The sequence below is a fragment of the Rhipicephalus microplus genome, unplaced genomic scaffold (assembly GCF_043290135.1).
Source record: "Rhipicephalus microplus isolate Deutch F79 unplaced genomic scaffold, USDA_Rmic scaffold_12, whole genome shotgun sequence".
Taxonomy (NCBI): Eukaryota; Metazoa; Arthropoda; class Arachnida; order Ixodida; family Ixodidae; genus Rhipicephalus; species Rhipicephalus microplus.
The window spans coordinates 30,144,122-30,165,305 of NW_027464585.1; the positions used below are offsets into that span (position 1 = coordinate 30,144,122).

General features: G+C 45.1%; 1 protein-coding gene across 1 annotated transcript in view; it reads right to left on the minus strand.

The window, feature by feature from the left end:
* Positions 1–21,184, minus strand: part of LOC119166712 (acetylcholinesterase) — a 338,783-nt gene that overhangs the window by 198,311 nt on the left and 119,288 nt on the right. Inside the window, exon 3 of the mRNA XM_037418035.2 lies at positions 1,519–1,868. Within this exon, the coding sequence (XP_037273932.2) occupies positions 1,519–1,868 (350 nt within the window). The remainder of the gene's footprint in view (positions 1–1,518; positions 1,869–21,184) is intronic.

Genomic DNA, 21,184 nt, shown 5'->3' on the forward strand with positions numbered 1-21,184 from the left:
TCATTCAAAGAAAGCTTTAGATTACGTAAACCGCACAGACACATTCAGGTATTCATTTTTTTCCAAGAGCTACCCGTGAGTGGAATTGCCTATCACCCGATGCTGTACAGTGTTCAACACTTGATTTATTTCTACATGCTCTCAATAACCACTAACAGTTTTTTTGTACAGTCATGTAGCCCAGAGTTACGCAATGCTTCCATTTTTTAGTACGTTTCAGTCAGCAAAGCTATGCCATTGTTGTAATGTTTTTCTTTAGTTTTTCGTAAATTATTACAGAAGTGTTGAATTGTAACCACTGTCAGTATGCTGTGTGATGTCAATTATGTTTTTGTAGTAAACATTTTTTATGCCTATTCCTGCTTAAGACCTGGTAAACAGGTCAGCAGTATGTAATAAATAAATAAATAAATAAATAAATAAATAAATAAATAAATAAATAAATAAATAAATAAATAAATAAATAAACTAGCAGCATATCTACGTAGAAGCGTTGGGTGTATGCACAAACTATGTCATTCATTAACACTTTGGCTCAGGAAAGCGTTCTACTCTGTTCTACTCAAAGCTAAGTTGTCGTGCATTGTGTTGGGGAACAGCGACCACACAAAACAATAAAAAAATAATTACGTTACGGAAAAAGTACTGCGATCGTTCTAAGGATATTGTGGTCACCCACAAAATTTTATCACATGTCCGTTATTTTCCAAATATCTGATATGACAAGTAAATCAAATATATTATGATAAGTTACTTTTGTACATTCAAAAAAGCAAACTGTACTTCGTGTATGACTTTTTTCAATGTGTTAAGTACTGTCTCCGTATACCTGACATAAGAATACCGAGAACTAGGACCACCTATGGTCCACAACATACTATCAAATACCATGTATCCTCATGAAACTTGTAAGCATAATTTGTCTAACTAAAAAAGTTTCCAGAAATGAATTTAAGGAAATTTTCCTTGTGAATGGCAATGAATACGTTCAATACAGATATTTGGGTTAGATATGTCCAAATGATTTAGAGTGCTATTTCAATCCTTCCAGTTTTTTGTTATTGTTTTGTGTTTGCTCGTTTTATAAATGTATATGTTTGCAGATGCGTTCTTGAGCTCACCTATTCTACATATTGCGATAATAATATTTTAACGGTCTTTTATTACTGAACATAATTCTGTTCATTTTTCACATTTGTAATGTTTATTAGCCCGATTGCAATATGCTGATTGTTTGTGTTCGTATGAAAAATTCTTTGTTGGCGTCTAAATTGTGTACACATGTTTTTTTTACGTATTTACGATTGTATTTCAGTGCATTAGCCTCCGTCAGGAGGCAATTGCACTGAAATACAATCGTAAATACGTAAAAAAAAGAAAACCTTAAAGAAAACCCCAAACCTCAAACCTAGCTGTCCAGAGCAGAGTAGCCAACAGGACGTCCGTCTAGTCTAAGCTTTTTTTTTCCACCTCTTTCCTGATTTGAGTGCATGAATTGTGTGTGAGGACAACGCTCACCTGAGAGCAAGGTTCTGGTCGAGAAATCCCACATTGCCCGGCGCCTCGGGTGTGTCGGCATTGAGGAATCCCAGTAGCCCAAGGCGGTAGTTTAGCGAGACCACCACCAGTCCCGTTTTGGCGGCGATCGCCGCGCCCGTGTAGTTGTCGTACGCGGCCGACCCATAGTTGAATCCTCCGCCATGGATCCACACCAGCACGGGGCGCTTGCGGTTCCCCTCCGCGGTCCACACGTTCAGGTGCAGGCAGTCCTCACCGTACTCGATGTCGCCGCCCAACAGGCCTTCCGGCGCACGCACCTGCGGGCAGCCCGTGCGACGACTGCTCGCGTTCAGAGTGCCATCCCAGGCCTGCAACGCAGTGAGTGTCACGCAGCTGAATTTCTTTTGCAGAATGTTGTAGCAGCTTGAAGTGCACCACGAACAGATAAGTGCCTGGTAGCCTTTGGAAACGCATGCATAGTATTAGGATTATCACGTAATTATTTGCCCCAGGAATTCTAAACGGACAAGTTGCACAAGAAATGTAAAACGTCTGAGTATTTATCCGTATACCGGGTGTCCTTATAACGAGTGAAACTGCTGACAGCAGTTTCACTCGTTTCATTGTGCGGACAGTCACAATGCGCACTACGGAAAAGTTTGTAGTATGTGATGACTAAAAAAGGCATCGTGGCTCTCGCGTGCGGAGAGCTACCAAAAAAGGAAGATGAAGACAGAATAGAACAGCTTGCCCGACGAACGGGTGTTGTCTCTTCTCTCGCTCACTACAATGATGCAGCCTGACAACTGAGCCTTCCGGCTGAAGCTATCAGCCTTCATGGGTCATCGGCAGCAGGGTCTCTCCATCTGAAGAACACCGTCCACGCTTCCTTGGACATGAACACCACGACCTTACGACTGCCTTTGGATGAAATGGCTACGACTTTACTTCCATCGCCCATTCCAACCTCACCGCGAACGAGAATTGAGCTCTCGAGCGGCATCACCTCGAGGCTGGTACTGCGCACCGCTACGTGTCGACAGCAAGCTTCCCGACCTGCCCTCATACGAACACTGGACTTAGGCAGCGCTGTTACACTGCGCCGGTGTCCTACACAGTACCACCACGACAAGGAGCCAAGACCACATTGCCTCCAGAGGTGTTGCTCTAGCGTAGCCCGAGCTCACGTTCCCTTGGTGACCTGGATGCGCCAAATGCACTCTGTTAAGTTTGGCCCGGAAATTCGTCTGGGCAGACGCCATTGTGCGTAAGCAGGTCTACTGGGGAAGCTCTCAATCTCTTCGGCGCCAAGTCTGCCAGACGCTGTCGAAGATTTTACCCAGACAATGCGGTAAGCAAAGGCGAGTTCCCGACTTTCAAATGCGGACCTTTTCGTCGTTCCTTCAAGCAGCAGCGGTGCCTGATGACCCTGGTGATTCATCTGGCGACGGGGAAGCTGTTGTGACCGGCGCCAGAGCTGACAGGAGAGCGGCGCTCCTTTTTAATCTCCAATCAAGTAGACGACCGGCCGGCTGCCTATGCTCGTCAGGCATTGTCCGTGCTAGCCGGAGGATGAGACATCATGTCGCCAAGACGCCGTTAACCGTTCGAGAGAGGCCAACAAAGACAGCATCTTCCTGGAAGAGACCGCGGCGGCCACCGCAAATCACCCCGCTAATTAAGCGAACAAATCGGCGGACCCTTTGATGTATGCTGTCAGGATCGTGGGACCTCTCGGCTAGCGCCACACACACGACGAGGAAGAGCCCTGCTGGCGCCACCTTGCAGTGCAGTGTTCACGACTCAATATTGGACGTTCACGTGAACCGTGCATGCTCGTCCCCCTCAGCTGTTGTGTGTGTGTGATTGGTGTTCCACTCGGAGAGGAGGAGCCCGACAGGGCTTAAAACGACGCCGCCGAGTGCTGGACGTCACTCTGAACTGTGTAACGGTTCATCCACCACGCTCGTGGTTTATGAAACCCCCAACCTTTCTTTGCTGTAAATATGTGTAAATAGTGCCATAAACTTGTTTGTTTTTCGTATCCTCCAGCGACCTTCCTTCCGACCCTTAACAACTGGTTGGCAGCGGTTAGATGAACTTCACGACGTGGTGCTGTGCTGTGGTGAATGCTTGGTCTTTGCTTTGACTTTCCAGGTTTCAATTGTGTCAGTTTATTAGACGCTGGATTGTGTGTGAATTAGGGAGATTACCGTTTGTGAGTTTTGAGTTGCAGGGATCCCCTAATTATGTGTGAAATGCAGGACCAAAGTACAACGGCATTCATGGCGTGGAAGGCAATGCTAAGGAATGAACTTTTGGCTGTGAGTAAGCATCTAGGCATTGAAGTAGAGGAAGGAATGGGCAGGACAGCAATTGTGAGGCTGATCTCGCAAAAAGCCAGTGAGGACGAGATTAAAAATGCAGTAGAGATTTTTGAAAAAAATGAAATAAGGGATAGAAAAGAGCGTGATCGAGCACGCGCCTTGGTGCTCGAACAATTGGAACAGAAAATCGAGGCAATGAGATGGAAAATTCAGCCATCCGCAACTGTAGCGCACGAGAAGTGCGATAATCAAATGAATGAGGTGCAGCGCAGAGCTTTAGAGAAGGCTAGCACGTTTAAAGACAGCAGCAGGTTCGACGATGAACCAAATCTGAGTGCTGCGAAAGATGCTGCGCTGAGTAGAGAGGCCGACGAAGGCCAGATCAAGTGCGACGAGGGGCTGTGTCAGTTTAATGCTAGCGAAACAGCTAGGATAGCTGTAGAAAGGCTGGGACAGACCTCAACTGTGTTTGTCGCGACGGTGGATCTTGAAAATGAGGTTGAAGAAGTCAAGAACACCGGAAAAGGCTCCGGAGAAGCAGCGAAAGTAGATAATAAGAACCATGCGGTTGTAGACAGCTCCCATGAATGCGAGCGAGATTTTTCTGTGAGAAACACCGGCATTGTTCTTCAGCGTGTTACGCTGTCCGCCAGTCTAGAATGTGAAACAGATGTTTCTTTAGAAAATAACTTAGACTGCGCGGGCAAGACAGCTGACAAATGCTGTGAGAGGGTGAGCGAGTTTGAGATGCGAGCGGGAAGCTCCGAAACGAGTCGCAAAAAGCGGCGCAGACGCAAGAGACGTCGGAAAGCCGCGAGTGAGACAAGCAGCTCTACGCGTGTTGAGAAAGGTTCGAAGCCTATTAGCGCAGGAAGCAGAACTAGGAATTTTGCGTCGGCGTCAAAGTTCATTTGTATGCGTCTGAACTGCCGGACGAAAGAAAAGGGACCAGCGGGTCCATCGCAAATGAAATCAAATGGGAGGCGCCAGGTTAGTTGGGTGCGTGAGTACAAAGTTAACACAGGTGAATCGGTCCGACATGGCAACAGTGCTAGGAAATCGAACAGCCAAAGTAGTGTGGCAGGTGGTACAGAAGCACCATTGAGCTGTAGAACAACCGGTGACGCAACCCGAGGCGAAATTTTTAGTAGTGGGGGAAAGTTTGGTCGCAAACGTTGCCGCAAGAAAGCGGAACGACTAAGGAATACAAAAAGGCGGCAATCGGCCGGGCGAACGAGACAAGGGTAGGTCATCGGCCAGTTCAACGACAAGGTCTTTGTGTTGTGCAGTAAGGCACAAGCGGCGAAATGGTAGTGTACAGCACGGGTCCTCGCGACGGAATGCGCAGTGAAGATTTAGAGCTTTTCGTGGAAAAGAGTGTCGACGTGGTCCTAGAAGAAAGGCCACAAAAGCTAAACACCGCAGCCCAGGAGCGAGTCCAAAAAGGGCATGGCCACTCTTTTCCACGCATTGCTCGGGCCCACTCCGCGAGCCTGACAGAGGCAGGCAGAAATCGCGAATGATGCGTGACTGCGCCGTTCAGCTTGCAGCCCAGACGCGACGTTGCCTCAGGAGTTTCCTAAATCCGGCAAGACCGCGACCGCCGCGTGTGCAATTGAAGTGAGGGACAGCTGTAGGCTGAAGAAGGTGACACAGGAATTTACTGGGAAGCATGTTTGTTTGCTTATTTTTGGTTTTAAAGTAATATTCCTTTGTCATACCCCGGCTAGATTGTTTAGTTAGTTTTCACTTCAATGTTTTTTTTGTAAACTTTGAGAGGGCTTCGAGTTAAATTTTTAAGCGTTATGCGGAAGCAGTGACCCGCATCAGCCAGACTATTGCGTGTAATGAGCTTCTCTGATATAGGAGCGCGTCATTCGTAATTGAAGATTTGGTACGCCCGCTAAATTTGAATGCGTGGGGGCTATAGGTTATAGCGATATGATCTATGATTAGGGGTGTGTTAGTATGCTATCGTTCTTTGAATGAGAGTATGTGTCGTGCTAGGACGCACAGCAAAGTCCTGTGCGTTCTTTAAAGACAGGGGCTGACATGAGGCTACAATCATCAAATGAGCGTGTAGTATGAGAGGTTTTGTTTCCTTCATTTTGTTGTTTTAGTGATTGCTTATATTGATCATATATGATCACTTGAGCTGAGAGCATTGCGTTCACCGAACTTTGAGGCTAGACATACATTTTTAGAATTTTAGGACGCAGTTTGATCTGCTGTGAGTGAGTTTTCATTGGCGTCAGGGTGCCCTATAAGTAGGCACTCACGACTACGTTAAGTTTGTAATGAGAGAATAGAAAATACGCCCAGATACCTTTTGTAGGTTCAGGCTGCATTTGTGTGAAATTTGTAATGTGTAATGAACGCCAGTAATGTGTAGGCGTTCGATTGCGAAGAACTAGAAGTGACAATGCGTATTGGCTGATTTTGAATATGCTGTATTGATGATAAATGACAAGCATAAGTGTTGCCCCATGAGACTACACCATAATTAATATGACTATGAATGAACGCAAAATACAGCGCCAGTAGAGCTTCACGGGAAAAGAAAGGGCGAGCTTTGATTAATGCGCGGATACCAAACGCCGTCTTCTGTTTAAGGTGGTTAAAGTGACTGCGAAAGGTAAGGCATGGGTCAAAATGTATGCCGAGAAAGACGACATCAGAACAAGCAGAAATGGAATGAATACCAAGTTATATTAAGGAAATAGTAGATAATGACATTTGAGCTTTTTTAAACGCCACAAATTTAGTTTTTGTGGGGTTGATGCCTAAGTGATTACTGCTGCACCAATTCATGTGGGCTCTTAACGCAAAATTTACCTTGAAACAAGAGCATATATTTTTTCATCAGATGAAGATATTTTTGTCATCGACGTATAGAACACACTGACCACAGTCAAAAGCGCTAAGAACATCAGGAAGATCATTCATATATAAAATAAATAGCAAAGGACCCAATACGGAGCCCTGCTGTACTCCTTGGTTAACATATTTTATTGTAGAGAACGTATTGCGGCGTGTACTGTGTACGGTCGGTCAAGTAGGTAGTTTTTAAGAATGTAAGCGCAGGGCCAGTTATTCCATAGGACTGAAGTTTATGCAATAAGACTTGATGATTTCCAGTGTTAAACGCTTTAGTGAAGTCTAAAAAAATCAAACCCACTAAATTTCCCGAATCGATACTTTTCTTTATGTAATAGAGACAGCACAGCTAGATTTGTTGACCTACCTGGACGGAAACCACATTGGCTGTTTTAAGCAACCTAAATTTAACTAAATATCCATTCAGACGTTTAACAAACACTTTTTCGACTAGTTTGCTGAGGCAGGAAGAATTGAAATTGGACGGTAGTTAAAAAGTGTTTGTTATTCGCTTTTTTCAAAAACTTGAATTAATTTAGCCTTTTTAAGAATGAAGGAAATAAACCCTCTTTAAACATATGGTTGATAATATGACACAGCTTATCGGAAACTAAATGTGCAACCAGTTCTAGATGCCTTACAAAAATTTCATCTAACCCTGGCCCTGTATTTTTATTTTTATTTTATTTTTTTATTTCATTTACAGAATACTTTCAATCCCCCATGAGGATTATTACAGGGGTGAGCATCACTGTCACAACTTTCGACGTTTGAAACAAGAAAAAGCAGAATAACAAAGAACACATAATCATGGAATAGTGAAAAAGACTTCCTGTAGTGTTGTTGGGAAAAGAAAGAAAGACTGCGTGGTACGTCCCAGAGAGGTATACGACTGCGCATGGGGGCGGTGGTTAGTATAGACGAAAGAAAAGTATTCCAAAAAGGCATTGGCAATTTCTTTGGGCTCAGAGAAGGTGTATTCAATGTAGTCGATTTCGGTTAGTGGGCCATTATCAGATGACTTGTTAAGGAAGGAGTTGAGCAGCTACCACTGCTTTATGGGGTTAGTCCTATTCTTGTCGAACTACTAGCTTTCATAGTACCTTTTTTTCCCTTGCTTGAGCAAGGTATTTAATAGACTGCAATAAAACGTATTGTTTAGCAAGACGCATAATAAAGGGCTGACGCTTCTTCTTTTTATAGATGTTTTCTTTCGTCTTTCAACTTTTTAGAAAACCATTGATCATCGATGGGTTGTGTGGATAATTGTATTTTTTTTAGATTAGACATTACGCGTGTTGATCGAAACGGCGAGTAAAAATGACGAGCAAGATGCTCGCAAGGCTGCATCTGGGTCTGACATGGACATAACAGGCACCCAGTCAGTTGTACTGATAGCCTCCACAAAGGAATCAGAACTAGATACAGATGTGGATTAGGTAATATTGCGTGTGTGGGTTATGTTTACAAATGTGAGGAAGACAGGAAAACGATCGGTGATATCGGTGTCAACGACCCCCATGCAGGGTGGTGACGCCAGATTGGATGACACATGATCAATGAGTCTACCGGCACTGTGAGATGCTACTCTAGTTGGACACTCCACAAGTGATTTAAAGCCAAGTTCAGTGAAAAAATCAGTGTATTTTGCATAATCAGTACTGTCCGTGTCAAGCAAGGTAATATTCACATCACCTACAATTTCTACGTTCTTATTTTCGAAAGTTAGCTTAGATAAAACTTCACTGAGAGGGCGCAAAAAATCACAAAGGGACGAGGATGGTGAGTGATAAGTGCAACCCAGAATTAGGTTCTTTTCATTATTAAGGAATGAGTGGTCAACCTCTACCCACACTGACTCGCAATGATTCACATTTAATTCAAGGTCACATCTACACGTGTAATCTTAGAAAAGAAAAATCGCGGCATTCCTATGACTATCATGTTGGCGATGGCAATATTCAGCTTGATAAGACGGGAAACCAGTCATGCAGTTGTCTGCGTCACAAAGTCAAGTCTCTGATATGCGGGTAAACGTGAAGGCATGCTGAACTGAGGAAATGAAGTTAGTAATTGCATGTATATTCTTACGAAGGCTACGTGCATTGGAGTAAATGAGGGAACGACTCATTTTGGAAAGTTGACGACGCATAGATTCCGGAGAGTGCAAGGCCATGAAACGAGAGAGTGAACTATACCTTGCTAAAGGTATGAGCGAAAGCAAGTTCACAATGCATAACGTGAAGATTCGAAGGTAAGACTCAGTGAAAATGCGACACACTCTGCTGTCATCTGCTTTCCGGGCTTTCATCTGGCAGTTATCGGTCTGCAAGTGCTTCCACTTGTGTTCCTTTTTTCAGTTCCAGCGCCTTTGAGAACATTTTTTTGTTATGAAGAGTTAAATGGTCATTAACATAGATTGGCAGGGAAGTGCCACCAGAGAAGCCGATTTCGTAAGTGCGCAGTCTGGCTCTGCGAGCCTTCTCTATGAACTCAATTTTTTTAACACGCAAGTAGAAGCGAACAATAATGTTCTTTTCGGAGGTCTTAGAGCTAACACGGTCAACAGAGTTGATATCGGCGGGTGAGACGAGGCACTCGACAGAATCGCCGATTCTCCTCCCAATGGCTTCGCAATCCTCACCCTGTGATGAAGGCACATTTTTAATCTCAAAATTATTCATCCTCGAATACTGCTCGAGATCAGCCACTCTTTTTTCGAGTGCTTCTTTTCGTGACAAGAGCACTTTGTTCGAGGCTACCAGCTCTTCTTATCGCAGCTTCATTTCGTCAAATTCTTTGCTCATAAAACGAGCGGTTTCGCAAAGCGAAGCATGCTGACCCAAACCAAGATCTTTTAACTTGATGTTAACTTTCGACACCAAATCATCAATCAGTGAGTTCAACTTCTCATTCAAATTTCTTCGAGATATTCAATTTCTTTCGCCGGTAGCGCTAGAGAATGCATAGTGATACTAAAAAACAAGGGTTTGGGCAACAGTTTCGGACAGAATTAATTTCAAATAGGTGCAGAAAGTAACCAACCAACAAAAGAAATGCGTCTTAGAAAGGGGAAATGCCGCCGCAACCGCTGCTGCCAAATGAAGTCCGGGCCATTGGGCACGTGCGTATATGGTTCTCGTTGATAGTGCTTATATGGTCCTCGTTGACGCGCAGGCAAAGTAGGCAGCACAGGGGTCAAGCACCTCGACACACTGCGATGAGTGCGTGCGATCTTGGACGATAATCCCCGGTGGCCACTGACAACGCGGGAAACAAAGCACGAGTAGGCCATGTTGGCAGAAGAAATGCGTCTTGGAAAGGGGACATGCTGCCGCAACTGCTGCTCCCAAATAATTTTTTTTCAGTCCAAAACTACTTTGTGTTTGTGAAACCATAAGCCTTTTACTTACAGATCATGCCACCCGGTTCTTGCCCGATCCCCCCTTGTGGGTGTGCGCCAGAGTAAAAAGATCATCATCATCAATACAACAACATCATCATCATCATCATGATCTCGGAGTCGGACGACCAATTTTGATCATGATCAGGGCCGGTGCAGATATAGTTTGACCCAGAGCTTAGCCAAAGAGCGATTGAAAGTTACCATGCGTCAGCATCTCAGACTATGTCGTGATCAAACCTATAATCAAGTGCGCCCGTGTCAGCCCGTCGGCGCTATCACGTTCGTACCCCGTACAGTGTTGTCTCTAGCCACGCGCGCGCGAGAGAGAATAAACTTTTATTTCAGTAAACGCATGGTGCGCCTAAGGTGGGCGGCCTCCTTATTCCAGGTAGCCGCGGGCCTTCGCCTTCTGCCGCACTCGTTGAACCATGCTGCGCTGATTCTTTCGGCCCATGTCTTATAACTTGGCCTCCCACTGGCCTTAGGTTAGTGTAGTGGCTCCAGGCCTTTTTCTGCGTCCCCATACCATATGAAATAAGGTTTCTGGGACATCACAGTGCTTGCAGTTGTACGAGTACTCGGTTAGTTAGATCGGTAAAGCAGCGTTCCGTGAAAGTAAGTTTTAGTTTACAGCTTCCTGAGGATTACTGCCTTTTCTCGAGTCAGGCTGGGGTGAGCTGGAGGATAAACTCTTCTGTTTAGCCTGTAGTGGTGCAGTATATCGTTGTACTTTTTAGGTACATCTTATTTCGTCCTTGGAGCGTCTTGTGGGATCGCCTGGTGAGCATGAGCTTGGGAGAAAGCATTGGCTGCCTCATTTCTCATCAGGGACTCGTAACCTGGAGCCCAAACGATGTACGTGTCTGGTAGACTCGTCTTCGCTGCAGTGGCGAGAATTTTTAAGGCTTGCTTGGAAATTATTCCTTTATGAAAATTTCGACAAGCTGCTTGCGAATCGGTTAATATTGCTACTGTGTCAGTACAGGTTGAGACTGCTAGCGCTATCGTGTTTCTTCTGCCGTGTCGATTTCTGTAGTTATAAGATGCTAGCTGCCGTTCACTCGTTGTCTTCACTGTTCACTACGCTGGCATCATGTGCTGGTATTCCTAGATAATTCACTGCATCAGTTCATCTTGTTTGCGCATTGCGACCATAATCTTGTCGGAGCTTCTTTATTGTGGCTTTTCTTCGTTTGAGATTACAGGTATAGGATGCATATTTTGTGGGATGCGGGCTACAGAGATTTTCTGTCTAACTGTTGCTGGAATATTTCTTCTCTGATTACATTGTTGCTTTTCTTCAAAATAATTCAATCTGCGAAGTGTCGCTCGCCCAGTTTCAGTTAGTCTAAGCCATTCTAGTTTAGTTACTTTGTGTGTTTTGACGAGCTCCTCCCAGATGTTGTGGGCACCCAAGCGTAGTAGTCGCTGCGTGGAAGCAGGTTCAGAGATTCCTATGACAGTTTTGATGGCCTTTCGCATAAGGGTATTGAGTTTTTGAATTTCAGAAATCTTGAGATCCAAGTAAGGGGTTCCATAAGTAATTCTGCTGATGATTAGTTCTTGGATCGACTTGATGGTGTCGTGTTCTTTCAAGCTGTGTTTTTTCTTTGATACCCATCGTACCAAGCGTGCAACTCGTGTTACGGTTGCTTGAAGCTTCGGTTATGGGGCTACGCCCGATCTGTGTTTGTGGGTGTCCAGACCCAGGACTCTGAGCAATTCCACTTTAGGAATTTGCACTCTATCTAACCAAAGCTTCGGTTCTGGGATTTCACCTGTTGGCGGCCTCCCTTTTGTGATGGCTTTCAACAGAGGAAGCTCCGACTTTTCTTGCACGCATGTGAGCCCACAAGCATTGAGGTAATTTTCATTTGGGGTCCACTGCCTTTTCAAGTGCATCCTGCTGTGCCCCTGCAGGGCCACCGGTTGTCCAGATGGTTAGATCATCTGCAAAGAGGGCGTGGCTTATCCCATGTATTGCTTACAATATATTCGGCAGTTCCTTCATGGCAATAGTAAAAAGAAGTGGCGAGATGAAGGAGCTTTGAGGAATTCCTTTGTTCGTCATTTCAAACTGATCTGACTTTAGAATGCCAAGCCGCACTGTTGCTGTTCTGCTGGTAAGAAGTTTTCTACGTAGCGGTACGCTTTTTCACCGCAGTGCGTGTACTGGAGGTTTCGAAGTACCACGCTATGAGAAGCATTATCAAACGCTCCTTTCACGTCCAATGCAAAGACTGCGCTTTTGCTTTGCTTGCTTAGGTGATCTATGACCTCCTTCCGTTGCAACAGGATGTCTTGCGCTGACAAATCATGGCGGAGTCAGTACATCGTGTCAGGCAAGTATCAGTTTAGTCTGTTAAGGACCATATGTTCATACAGCTTACCGACGCAGAATGTCAGAGATATGGGGTCGCATATTTGTTATTCCCAGTGGTTTGTTTGGTTTAGAAATCATGATGATCTCCCCATGTTTTCAGATCGCTGGAACGGTCCCACTTTCCCATCTGTCATTTATAGCTTTTAAGAGGTATTCTATCTCATTTTTGCTTAGGTTTCTTTCGTGTGCTTCTTTTTTCTTGATTTCCTTCGTGTGCTTCTGGGCTTTTTCTGTAATACGTCTCGTCCAATCATGAAGGTCTTCCGTACTTTGTGCGAGATCTTTAGGCAAGGAAGTCCAGCCTTAACAGTAGCAAGCCACGCGAAAAAAAAAATGAAGGGACGATACCGTAGCAGCGGCATTAAAACCGTAGCTGTGGCATTACACGTACGCGTCCGCTTCAGCTACCAAACGTGCTGCTGCTCCCCATGAAAAAAAAATAAAAGAAACGGAAAGGATGTCAGCAAAAGAACAGAAGCAAAAAAAAGTGGCTCCAGCCAGGTACCCCAGTGTACCTCTGGAAAGGGGCACCACAATAAGTGTAAGCATCCCTAGTGCAGGCAGAACCCAAATGTTTAGCCAGCTTAACAATTGTTATAAATCGCTCTGTTAATATTACACAGAGGACACCAGTAGTGAAGCTTATTCATTTGAGTGTATGTGAGCACCAGAGATTCGATTGCAAGGTTCATCCAAATAAGTGGAAGTGGTATTCATGCGATCCCCCTGGAAGCTTCAATCACTGACGTATAGGCAATTTTTCTTGAGAGATATGACATGGGTGCCGCCATCTAGGGATTTAAAGGAATGTTCTGTAATGTTAGTGCCTCGGCACGTGTAGTAACGATAGGGACATAAAACGTCGAGTGCACAGAGCAAACCGCAGGGCATGCGTCTACAGTAACACTGTTTGTTTAGTGGTTCAATAGACAAAACTACGAGTATTTAGGAATACAAACGAATACTTGGGGTTTGATATTCCAAAATCACGACATGATTATGAGGGATGCCAGTGGAGCGCTGTGGAAATTTCGATAATCTATTTGGGTTGAACGTGCATTTAACTGCTCGTTCAACACAATGACAGCCACACTAGAAGGGCGGGGTTTCGACAGCCATTGCCCTGATTTCGGTTGCACTCCTTCCTTTGCGCAGACCTCAATCATCGATCGCCGTCATAGTCAATGCACTCGTGATATCGCGCAGGCATACCACGCAGCGAAAAGTGTTGGCGATTATCAGAACAAAAATCTGTTTAATTGATCAGGTGTAGTCTTGCGTGGCACATGGCTATTCTGTATATATATATATATATATATATATATATATATATATATATATATATATATATATATATATATATATATATATATATATATATATATAGTCACATGCTACGACATGCCTTTTACTCAAAAGAACCGACGCGGCAGGGAGACGCACAAAAAACTGGCAAGATGGCAGACTCAATAACAACAAATAGCCGGAGCGCACGCTGCCCCTGAACATCTTCCATTATAGCGGGCAGCCATGCCTCACGCTAACCGTACCTAGTGGGCAAGTGGCAATATTGTAATGACGAAGAGCGTCAACGGGCTCAGGCGCTAGCAAGGAGCGCAGTGCAGAGGAAGACGAAGAGCACAATAAGAACAGCTAGTAGCTATTGTTTTAGCTCTTCAAAAAATTCCTACGACTGAGACCAGTGCAATCATCCTTACAGATTCACTTTCGGTGTGTGCAGCTCTGACAACCGCAGAACAATCTCGTGCCCTAGCAGCGTTCAACACATTAGCACCACCGCACTTAAAACTCCTAAAATTAGTGTGGGTCCCTGGTCACTGCTGATTACAATTAAATGAATTGGCAGATGCCTTTGCACGAGCATCACTTGATGGACCAGTAATATCGGTACTTCCAGAGTTAGAATACTTATCAGGTGTCAGATATAGGAAATTCGCTATTTTTACAGATAGTTTGAAAAATATCACAAAATGGAGAGATTATCAGCACCTCAAATTACCATGGAAAGTCCAGTGGAGCCGATCAAAAAAACTTGAAATTATCATCTCCAGATTCCGGTGCCGTGTTCCCCCATTAAATTTTTATTTACACAGAGGTGGTTTGATACTTTCCTCCCTTTGTCCGTTCTGCGAAGAATCAGAAACTATTGAACATTATTTTGGCTCATGTCGGAACTATGCAGTAATTAGGAAAAAACTTCTAGCTATTCCATTTGCGAAGCTAGGTTTAAATTTAACCACAGAAAATCTTCTAAATTTTTGTGCCTCGGTGGGAAATTGCCACATAGACGCATTTGATGCGGGTGTGCAATTTTATTCAAGACTCTAAACGTTTTTAACATAAAGCTCACGTTAACAGATACTCAAAAAAGCGGGTCGAGAAGTAATTTTCGAATTTGGATAAATCCGCGACATACCAAATTAATCGGGTTTGGCAAAATCAGCTGTCTGGTCGGCTCCCAAAATCAAAGGATAGTTATTAGTGTCTATTTTCTTGTTGATTTTTTTTCTCACTCTCTGAATCTTTGTTTTGTTTTTTTAATATACTGTTTTCATTCTACAATTTTTTTCTCTTCTTTTTGTAGTAAGCAACAGTGCAGTTATTGTCCCTATGAGACTACATGTTCTCTTGGCCAATCCCCCAGAGTGGGTATGAGCCATGGATTCTAGGCTACAAACAAACAAACGAACAGCCGGCCTGCAGCAAGTCAAGTCAAGTTCCTTGTATACGTGGTGCTCACCCACGCTGGTGGTCAAGAACCGGATAGTTTTCTTGAATGACTTCTTTAATAAAAAGTTACGTTCGAACTATTTACGAGAAAGAAAAAAAAAGATTAAACAGGGCCAATTATAGTGGAATACTAAACTTTATTGTAGTTCAATGAATGGTCGCATTTGAATTAAAATGAATTTGAAAAACAATAAACATCTAGCGAAGATCGATGTCGACATTTAAACCTCTTTGAACCTTTGACGAACTTCGACGATGCGTCAGCGATCTTCACGTTTCTTTGGCAAAGATACGAAGCCGCGAAAGAAAGCACAATAATGTGCGTTTAAATCTATTGTAAGGAGGCGGCAAACGGCACCTGAAGTATTTTCGCGCAAGGCAGAGTATCTATTACGGGAAATGAGGTAATGTTTGATTGACTAATTTACTCTGCAAAAAGAACAATAAGGGGAGGCTGCCAGACCCACTCTGTGTAAATATCAATTTAGCTGTGCAATTCGACAACGCAGTTTAGTGATTGTGACTTCTATTATTCGAGCTTGACATATTTTATAAGAACGGAATTATGCGTTCATCTTGGTGGAACAGCGCACACGAGACGACGACCAAGTAAAAGAACACAGACAGGCGCTCACTTGCAACATACATTTGTTTGGGAAAGAACAGCTTATATATAGGCGAAGAGCAACTTGACAAAATGCAAATAAAAAACAGCAATACATCCAAACACGCCGCAAGCAAGGGAAAACTTATATACATCGGTATCATCTTCTGCAGGTGTTGGAAAGATAGCTAAATTCTGCGTCGCTCAGCGCAACTGACGGCAGGCTGTCGTTGTTCCTTCGGATGTGGAAGGCTTTAATCATTTCTCTTGCTAACTGGTTTTCATGATGCGACAGTAGCATTGTGTCGTTGAAGAAGGGTACACAGCCGCATTCGTGACAATGAGTGGTGGGAGAGTACGGTTTTGGCTCTGATAATGAGCATTCGTGTTCCCGACGGCGAACGTTGATGCATCTTCCGCTTTAACCAATGCAAGTTTTAACGCATGGTAAGAAAACTTGATACACAATTGCCTCTACACAATGTTTAAATTGGAAGGTGTTGTGCAACACCGGGAAAAGGACTCTCCCTTGCAGGAAAACTCTTGTTTGCACATACCTAGAACACGAGATGCCGCTTTGGAAATAGTAAAACGCTATATTGAGTAAAAACTCTGCAAGTCTTGCTTGTATATACTTCATAAAGTCAAGGTTGTGCAGCTGGTGTATTTACACTATATGCTCAAACCTGTCGTATGCTGTTGCAATATCGAGATTGACGAGCACAGCATATTTTCCGTCACGTCAAGCTGATTTTATGGGACTTTCGAGGTCTACATGGGCCTGCCATATAGAGCATCTGGATCTGAAGTCAATGCAGCATGGCTGCTGTATCTTGCTTCCCTTTCTTCGCGACAATATGCATTTTTTCAAAAAAATTCAGTAGTTGTACCAGCGCTTGTCTTGTGCCCTTCTTTTGTGTTTACCCGCTGCGGTGGTCTAGTGGCTAAGGTACTCGGCTGCTGATCCGCAGGTCACGGGATCGAATCCCAGCTGTGGTAGCTGCATATTCGATGGAGGCGGAAATTCTGAAGGCCCGTATGCTCAGATTCGGGTGCACGTTGAACAACACCAGGTGGTCTAAATTTCCGGAGCCCTCCACTACAGCGTCTCTCATAATCATATGGTGGTTTCGGGACGTTAAACCCCACATATGATTATCAATTTGTCCGCAAACCAACGATGGACTTGTTCCAACTCTCCCGCTTTTCAGTCTTTCTAAAGCCTACGTAAATGGAACTCCGTAATCATCGCGGCAGAGATTCGATTACCTTCAGGTGAGCACTCGAACACCATATTCACTAGACCATTGCGACATGTGCAAAAAAAGGCGAAGGCAAACAGCGCAATAAGGTGCCATCTACACACATACACAATATATATATATATATATATATATATATATATATACGGCAAAGTAGTTTATACCTAAGGGCTCGTTTTTCCGTGTTTGACACAATATTAATGAAAGAAAGTGGGTGAAAAAATTACCAGCCGTGAGCAGGAATCGAACCGGCGACCTTCGAATAACGCGTTCGATGCTCTATAATAACGCGTTCGATGCGAGCATCGAACGCGTTATTTGAAGGTCGTAGGTTCAATTCCTTCTCACGGCTGGTTATTTTTTCACCCACTTTTCTTTCTTCTTAATTACATTCCATTGGTTCTAATAACTTACCCTATACATTCCTTGGCATTACTGTCTGTTAGATCTCATTATATTGCGTCAAAACACGAAAAAACGAGCCCTTAGGTATACACTTCTTTTCCTTATTCATTAATGAGGGTCTCGTACTGGCATACTTGTCATTAGGCTGTATACGAGGGACTATTGATCAGCTGCCCGCTCGTAATAAGTTCACGTGCTACGTGACGCCAAACATGCGCATAAAAGAGTGTTCCACACTCGTCGCTTGGCTTATAGATGGCGCTGACTGACACTCCTACTTCTAAATTCACATATAAACCCAAAAAAGTGGATGGAGGGAAGGCCGCTGTGATAGCTCAGTGGTTAGAGCATCGAACGCGTTATTTGAAGGTCGTAGGTTCGATTCCTGCTCACGGCTGGTTATTTTTTCACCCACTTTTCTTTCTTCTTATTTACATTTCATTAATTCTAATAACTTCCCCGATACATTCCTTGGCATTACTGTCTGTTAGATCTCATATATATATATATAAATATATATATATATATATATATATATATATATATATATATATATATATATATATATATATATATATATATATATATATATATATATATATTGACCCGTGTCTGCGTGTGAACGACAACGATGATGTGGGGATTTAGCAGACACCAAGTAGTGGGCCTCTGGCTTGACTCAACAACAAAGAAGACAATCTTGCGGCTTAGCTGTTGAAAACACGCTGTTTTCGTTGCCTCAAGGCGTACTTGTGCTTTGTTCGCGTTGTACTGCGACACTGGTGGAGGTGCTGGCCCGCGACACCACCTGATGCTCCACACTCCCACGGGGAGCCGTTCATCCAGTCCAGAAGCACTTGTCGACACTCCCGTGCATCGCTTCAGTCGTCGCTTGCGAAGCCTCCCTCCAGAGTTCACCCCCTCGCAGGAACACTCTACAAGGCAGCGCTCACATCTCCCAAGGGCCACCGCCAGTCCACAACAGTTGCTACGAGACAGCAGTCCACCAACCCCATCTCAGGTAACCTTTTTGTTCGCCGGACTTTTGCGGAACCCGCCAAGCACCATGACAGACTTCATCAAAGAAGCTACGGCTATCGAGCGGGCGCTTCAACTACGATGCCGACAATACGATTGCTTGTCCAGCAGCACCCACACTCAACTCGCCGCTACGACATCTGATAATCACAGCTCGTTACGCGATTTAATACGAGAGATTGTTCGCGAAGAGCTGCTGAAGCTGCGGACTCTGGTCACGGAACCAGCCACGGCGTCTGTCGCTGAAGTCGTCCGCGAAGAAATACGCCAAGCGTTTTCGGCAGCTGATCCTACTCACGATCAGCGACCCATGAGCTACGCAGCCGCGCTTCGCCGCCCGCCGCCCGTTCCACCGTCGTACTGCCAGCCATCGACAGCCGTTCCTTGGTCGCCACCGCAAGAGCAGACACCGCGGCGCCCCTCCGTCGTGCCACCGTATGAAATGCTGCGGTACGAAGAGCCGTCTCCCAACGAGACACGGCATTTACAACATTATGAGCCGTTGAGGCGTCCACAGCTTCGTAAAAGAGACGTCTGGCGCACCGTGGATAGACGCCCGCTTTGTTTTACCTGCGGAGGTGTCGGCCACATTTCTCGTCATTGCTGGCACCGCGTCGACACGTTTCGACCTCTTCGGCAATGGTCTGACGATCGACGGCCCAACGACGACTACCCACCATGCTGGGACGCTGATTCTCAACGACCTTCCTCGTCTCGGTTCCATTTGGCAACCGCCGTGCAAACAATGACGACGGTGAGCCTAATTACCAGCCAGGTTTGGGACGTCGACCACGTTCTCCGTCTCCGGCATATTCGCCTTCGTCGCGCCACCGCACTACAACCGACGCCAGCGGAAGGAGGTCACCAAGTCCACGCCGGGGAAACTGAAGGCGGCGACCTCCGGGGGTGAGGTTGCAGGCCGCCAAGGCGACGAAAAAAGGCCCCCGTTACTCTTACCACAGGACGCCGTAAAGCCGACTAGTTGTAACGTTGACGAAACTGTGACCACAGATCTTACCGTTTTTGTAGACGGACAGCAAGTAACAGCCTTAGTTGACACCGGTGCCGACTTTTCTATCATAAGTGAAAACCTTGCCGTGCGCCTAAAAAAAGTGAAGACTACGTGGACGGGACTTCACCTGAGGACAGCAGGCGGCCAGCTGTTGATGCCTGTCGGAAGGTGTACAGCGAGACTCGGCATCGGCAGCTCTTCTTTCGTGGCGACGTTTGTCATCCTCAGCTCATGTTGCAAGGACCTGATCATAGGGATACACTTCTTAAGAGAATATGGTGCCGTAATCAACATCCCGGACCATTCAATTACGTTCCGCAACAGCCCTGGTTTGGTTGACTGTTCAGACGCAATACGTAACACTTTACGTATAATTGATGATGATGTGGTCGTCCCGCCACGGTCATGCACTCTTGTTTCGGTGGAAGGGCACGAAGCGTTTGATGGCGAAGGCATTGCCGACCTAACTGGCTCGCTGCTATTTGGCCATGGCATTTCGGTCGCACGAGGTATCGTCCGTCTCACTGGTGGGCGCACGAATTTACTTTTGACCAACTTCAGTACTGAGCGCCGGCACCTTCCGAAGGGCACAGCTATCGCTTCTTACGACAATATCGTAGACATGCGAGGCAGTTTATGTTTATCGGTATTAGACGAAGCGCCTAATCAAGAACCAGAACCCGTTCTTGATGTTAGACCCACTCTGTCAGAGGATGACCGACAGAGACTTCTTCAGCTACTAGCCGAATTCCACGACTGCTTTTCATCGACCTCACGAGTTGGTCGAACACCTTTGACAAAGCATCGAATAATCACCGAGGACACGGCGAGACCTATTCACCAGAACCCTTATCGTGTAGCTTTAAAGGAACGCGAAGCCATACAACAACAAGTCGCGAAAATGCTTGAAGATGATGTAATTCAACCGTCACAGAGCCCCTGGGCATCGCCTGTAGTGCTAGCAAAGAAAAAGGACGGCACACTGCGTTTTTGCGTGGACTACAGGAAGCTGAATCGGGTGACCAAAAAATATGTGTACCCGCTCCCACGTATTGATGACTCCCTTGACAGACTTCGGCACGCTCGCTACTTTTCTTCCATGGACTTGAGGAGTGGATACTGGCAGATCGAGGTAGACCCAAGAGACCGAAAGAAAACCGCTTTTGTGACGCCAGATGGTTTATACGAGTTTAAAGTCTTGCCTTAACGGTTTGTGCTCCACGCCCGCGACATTTCAAAGGCTTATGGACACGGTACTTTCGGGATTGAAGTGGAAGACGTGCCTAGTTTATCTGGACGACGTTGTAGTATTTTTAACGACTTTTGACGAGCATCTCCAAAGGCTGGAAGTTGTTTTACGTGCCATACGGTCTGCGGGCCTAACATTGAAACCGGAAAAGTGTCATTTCTGTTTCCACGAACTTCAGTTTCTCGGTCACGTCGTCAGTAACGTAGGCATCCGACCCAATCCTGGAAAAATTGCCGCTGTCGCACGGTTCCCAGTACCCTCCAATAAGAAGGCTGTCAGACGCTTCCTGGGCCTTTGTGCCTATTATCGCCGATTTATCGCAGACTTTGCCCGCATCACGTCGCCACTAACTCGTCTCACAAGAGACGAC